The sequence below is a fragment of the Myotis davidii genome, unplaced genomic scaffold (assembly GCF_000327345.1).
Source record: "Myotis davidii unplaced genomic scaffold, ASM32734v1 scaffold436, whole genome shotgun sequence".
Taxonomy (NCBI): domain Eukaryota; kingdom Metazoa; phylum Chordata; class Mammalia; order Chiroptera; family Vespertilionidae; genus Myotis; species Myotis davidii.
This window is the reverse complement of record NW_006292604.1, coordinates 1,857,567-1,862,400: the sequence shown is the minus strand read 5'-3', so window position 1 is coordinate 1,862,400 and position 4,834 is coordinate 1,857,567. Positions and strand designations below refer to the sequence as shown.

At 44.2% G+C, this 4,834-nt stretch overlaps 1 protein-coding gene across 1 annotated transcript in view; it reads right to left on the bottom strand.

Moving 5' to 3' along the window:
- RAB33B (RAB33B, member RAS oncogene family) overlaps window positions 1-4,833 on the bottom strand; it is a gene marked incomplete at its 5' end in the record, with an annotated part of 16,276 nt that extends 11,443 nt beyond the window's left edge. Inside the window, one exon of the mRNA XM_006766081.2 lies at window positions 4,588-4,833. Within this exon, the coding sequence (XP_006766144.1) occupies window positions 4,588-4,833 (246 nt within the window). The remainder of the gene's footprint in view (window positions 1-4,587) is intronic.
- Window position 4,834: the final 1 nt, after the last annotated feature.

Here is a 4,834-nt window from a genome sequence, read left to right as displayed (position 1 = left end):
TATCAATGCCCAGAAGGAAAGTAGGGGAGGGAGGGGGTAAGGGAAAGATATCAACCAAAGGACTTGTATGCACGCATATAAGCCAAACCAATGACATGGACAACAGGGGGATGAGAGCATGAGTGTGTGTCGGGGGGGAGGTTGGGGGTTAATGGGGGAGCTGAGGACACATTTGTAATACCTTAGTAATAAAAAAAAAGAAAAAAAAGACTTACTTATCTAATTGAAATTGGAATATCAATTGCCTGTCACTACTGGGAACATTATACCTTTGGTTAAGAAACATAATTTAACTAACAGATTGTTCATCATTATGGCTTTCGTACAGTTGGAATTCAAAAGAGTTTAACTGAAAAAAAATTGTGACACTTTATTTTCTTAAGAGCTTGTGATTTATGAGGAGTATTTAGTAGGCATAGAGGGTCTATTTTACTGTAAATGGAGATTCTGTGAGGATATTTTCTTTAAGGGGTGACTGTGATATGTAGGTGGTTATGAGATGAACAATTATAACTTTCATAGAAGGCAAATCAAATGTTGTTCATGTCCTCTGCTCCTGGCAAAAGAGAAAGGGGGGAAAAAAGGAAAGAGAAAGAAGAGGAGGGTGAAGAAAAAAGAGAAAGAGAATAAAGTCAACCCATCTTACACAGCAAAGATACAAGAACACCAGACCTTCAACCCTGAGCTCCCCAGTCAAAAACCGCAGTGTGGCTTCCCCTCCAACCCTCCAGGCTCATATGAATTTGTCGACACAAGTGGAAAGCCAGGCAGAGCCCTCGCCAGATGGAATCATCTGTAGGAGCGGGGAACCTCAAATCATGCACTATTGCATCTACTTAATCCATGCCTAAAACTGCATAAACAACTATGAATTCTTACAAATTCTGACTATTGTTTTTGGCTGACTCTGTGGCTTCCTAAATAGGTATTAAAGCAATTCTCCAAAACCTAAAAAAAAAAAGATACAAATTATGAACAACAAATATGCATCTATCAACAAGTGAATAAATAATCTGATGAACAGAATGAACGGGTGATTATAATAGAATCAGGGACATAGAAAGGGAATGGACTGGCTATTCTGGGGGCGGGGGGCGCAGGAAGAAACTGGACAAAAATCATACACCTATGGATGAGGACAGTGGGGTGGGGTGGGAACCGGGTGGAGGGGAGCTATGGGGGGAAAAAAGAGGAACAACTGTAATAATCTGTACAATAAAGATTTAATTAAAAAGAATTTTAACATAATATCTTATTTTTATTAAAAAAAACCCAACAAAATAAAACAAAATCTAGAATGTCATTTTATTAGTAAAGTAACAGAGCTTTCCAGCTTCCACTTTAAGATGAAATAGACTCATAGGTAGAGAACAGACTGACAGCTGTGAGAGGGGAGAGGGGTTTCGGGACTGGGTGAAAAAGGTGAAGGTGAAGGGATTAAGCAAAAAACTTATAGACTTGGACAAAAATATAGTGATTACCAGAGGTAAAGAGTGTGGGGGTGAGGGGAGGTAGAAAAGGACATGGGGGATGATGGAAGGAGACTTGACTTAGAATGGTGAACACACAGTACAATATATAGATGACATTTATAGAACTATACACTTAAAACCTATATATTCGATTAACCAGTCACTCCAATAAATTCAATATAAACTAAAAATTAAGCTTTTTTAAAAAGTGTCCAATAAAGTCATATCTTTTTCTACTACAGAAATCTCAGAACATTTCTGTAGTTTTTTCAACCACAATAAAAATGTCTCTAAAATCTTACATTTGGAGGGTGGGGATGGGCTGGGAGAGGGTAATGGGGTAAAAGGGGACATATTACCCCATTGGCCTTGGGCTTTCAACCGTAGTTTTTTTAAATCTTACATTTGGAGGTAAAAGTCAGTAACTAAGACCTTAGAAAGAAGAAAATCTTAGTGTCCGTGTCCCTATTAACGTAACAGGTTAGGCTGAAGCTCAGGAGGAGTAATTCCCAAAAACAATGTGCTCTCCTTCCTCCTTTCAACCAGAAGGATCAACTCTGTGCTCCATATTCATTACACCAGTGGCCATGGTTTACTTATCACTGCTAGCACTTATCCCAGTATTCAACTTTATACACTGGACATGTTTTATATTTTTTCAATGTTAAGTATCTCTTAAATTTGTACCTGATTCATCTGTGATCTTACAGTATAAAAGGCAATCCAGAAACAGGTAAAGGGTCATCAAATCTCAACTCCTTCCCTGCCTCCCTTCTCTCTACTTATTTTTTTTTTAATTATTATTTTTGTTGTTGTTGTTAATCCTCACCCCAGCATATTTTTTCCTTGATTTTTAAAATATATTTTTGTATTGAATTCAGAGAGGAAGGGAGAGGGAGAGCGAAACATCAATGATGAGAGAGAATCATTGATCGACTGCCTCCTGCATGCCCCACACTGGGGATCAAGCCTACATTCCGGGCATGTGCCCTGACAGGAATCAAACCATGACCTACAGGTTAATAGGTCATGGTTAATAGCTCAACAACTGAGCTGTGCTGGTTGGGCTTTCCATTGATGTTTAGAAAGAGTGGAAGGGAGGGGGAGAGACAGAGAGAAACATGATGTGAGATACATCAACTGGTTGTCTCCTGCACTCATCCCAACCAGGGCTGGGGAATGAGCCTGCAACTGGGGACTGAGCCTACAACTGAGTTATAGGCTCAACTGAGTTATAGTGCCCGTGACCGGAATTGAACCTGGGACCCTTCAGTTGGAGGGCTGATGCTCTAATCACTGAGAAACTGGCTATGGCCCTTGTACTTATTTTTTAAAAACATCCTGCTCCCATTTGGGAGTAATTCCTCTCCTCTTCAGTGGTCTGCCTACACCCTGCTTTATCTCTGCTTCACTCTCTAGTTATGCAGCCTCAGAACTGGTGGTGACAGTTCTGTCACCCTACAAAGAACACAGCTCACTGCTACCCTTTCACAGGTTCAGATTTGGGCCAGGTCAGTTGGGCTCCAAAGCCCATGCACTTTCTCCCAGAACTCCTGCTTCTTCCAAACTAAACTCCCACTGACACCTCGGAAGCCCCGTTATCCTGGGCCTAACCTACTTCTGATGAAAAATATCCAGCCCCTCCTGATTCTGTACTTTCCTCTGCAATGCATCCCAATCTCTCTTAACTCCCTAATACAGTGCACCCAAAGGACCGTCACTGGCAGCTTCAATGGAACAAAGAAAAATTAAAGTGGAAATTAAACAGCAAAAGGACCTATAGAAGGTTGATTTGTTTTCAACCCTATTTCTCCTTTAACATCATTAGCATTTAAACAAACCCTTTGGGGGTGAGGAGTAGGACAACGGTTAGGGAACTAAAGAATAAACTGTTCGTGCTTCAAGGATGCAGGAAAAGGCATGCAGTACAAAGCCCGCGGGGAACTGAGGCAAAGATGAGCATTCTAACTGAAAGCAAAAAAGTAAAGGTAGTGTAAGGAAGGCAGGGCCGTTCCCAGGCCCATGTGTTTTGTTTTTTTTTAATATGTTTTATTGATTTTTTACAGAGAGGAAGAGAGAGAGATAGAGAGTTAGAAACATCGATGGGAGAGAAACATCGATCAGCCGCCTCCTGCACATCTCCCACTGGGGATGTGCCCGCAACCCAGGTACATGCCCTTGACCGGAATCGAACCCGGGACCCCTCAGTCCGCAGGCCGACGCTCTATCCACTGAGCCAAACCGGTTTCGGCCAGGCCCATGTGTTTTAAGCGGAGGTATCAGATGGCTGAGGGGTTAGGGGTGGCTTGCAATGAAGTAGTGTGTGTAAGGTTGCTACCATCAGGAGGCCTTGGCCCTGTCCCTGATCCTCGTTCTCCAACGCCCTATTCCAGCTCCTCAGAATCCCAGTCTTGGCCTTGGGCTTTCTGCCTTCACACTACTTCTGTGACCCTAGTCTCAGGAGCCACCAATAAGAACTAAAGAAGAATTGGGAGAGGGTGGCACCAAGAAATGAACTTCTGGCTCCCAAGCAGGAACAATCATGTAAAAAATTTTTCTGCAAGAAAACAGATTTTTTCCAAATAGCTCATGGTTTTACAGAAACTACTGTAGCAAAACTGGATGCAAAGCACTTCTCAAAGGCAACGGGGCTCTACTGCCACAATCTCAGGAAGCGCTCAGGTGACTGTTTAATAAATCATATTTATTCAATGACTTTTCCATATGCTAGAGAAGTTCCTTTGGTCTGACTTCACTGGTTCCCAGTACACGGGACAGTGACAATTAGTCAGTGGATGCCCCCTACACTCTTACTACTCAAAGTGTGGTCCACGGGCTGGCTGCATCTGCACCACCTGGGACCTCAGCAAGGCAGAATCTGCCTGTAAAAATAAAAATAAACCCCTGTGTCATTAGCATGGCATTAAAGTTGGGGAAACACTGCCTTCGTAGTTCGCTATATACAAATCCTTGCCATCCCCAACTCCAGTCTCCACGTCAGCAAGTGAAACGATGGAGCGCACACCCTGCACGGTGCCGGCCGTTCGCCCACCGTGGGGCCGGGGCACCTGTCATCCCCGAGTCCTTCCTCTGCGCCGGTCCTCCACCTGCTCACCTTGATGCGCTCCCCATCGATCTCCACCGCTCGTTCTCGGAAATCCACCCCGATGGTAGCCTCGGTGCGGTCGGGGAAGCGGCCGGCACAGAAGCGGTAGGTCAGGCACGTCTTGCCCACGTTGGAGTCGCCGATCACGATGATCTTGAAGATGCGGGAGCGCGCCGGCGGCAGAAACATCGAGGGCCCTGACAGCGCTCCGCTGGACGTGAAGCTCGCCTCCAGCGACGACTCTACCTCCGAGGCC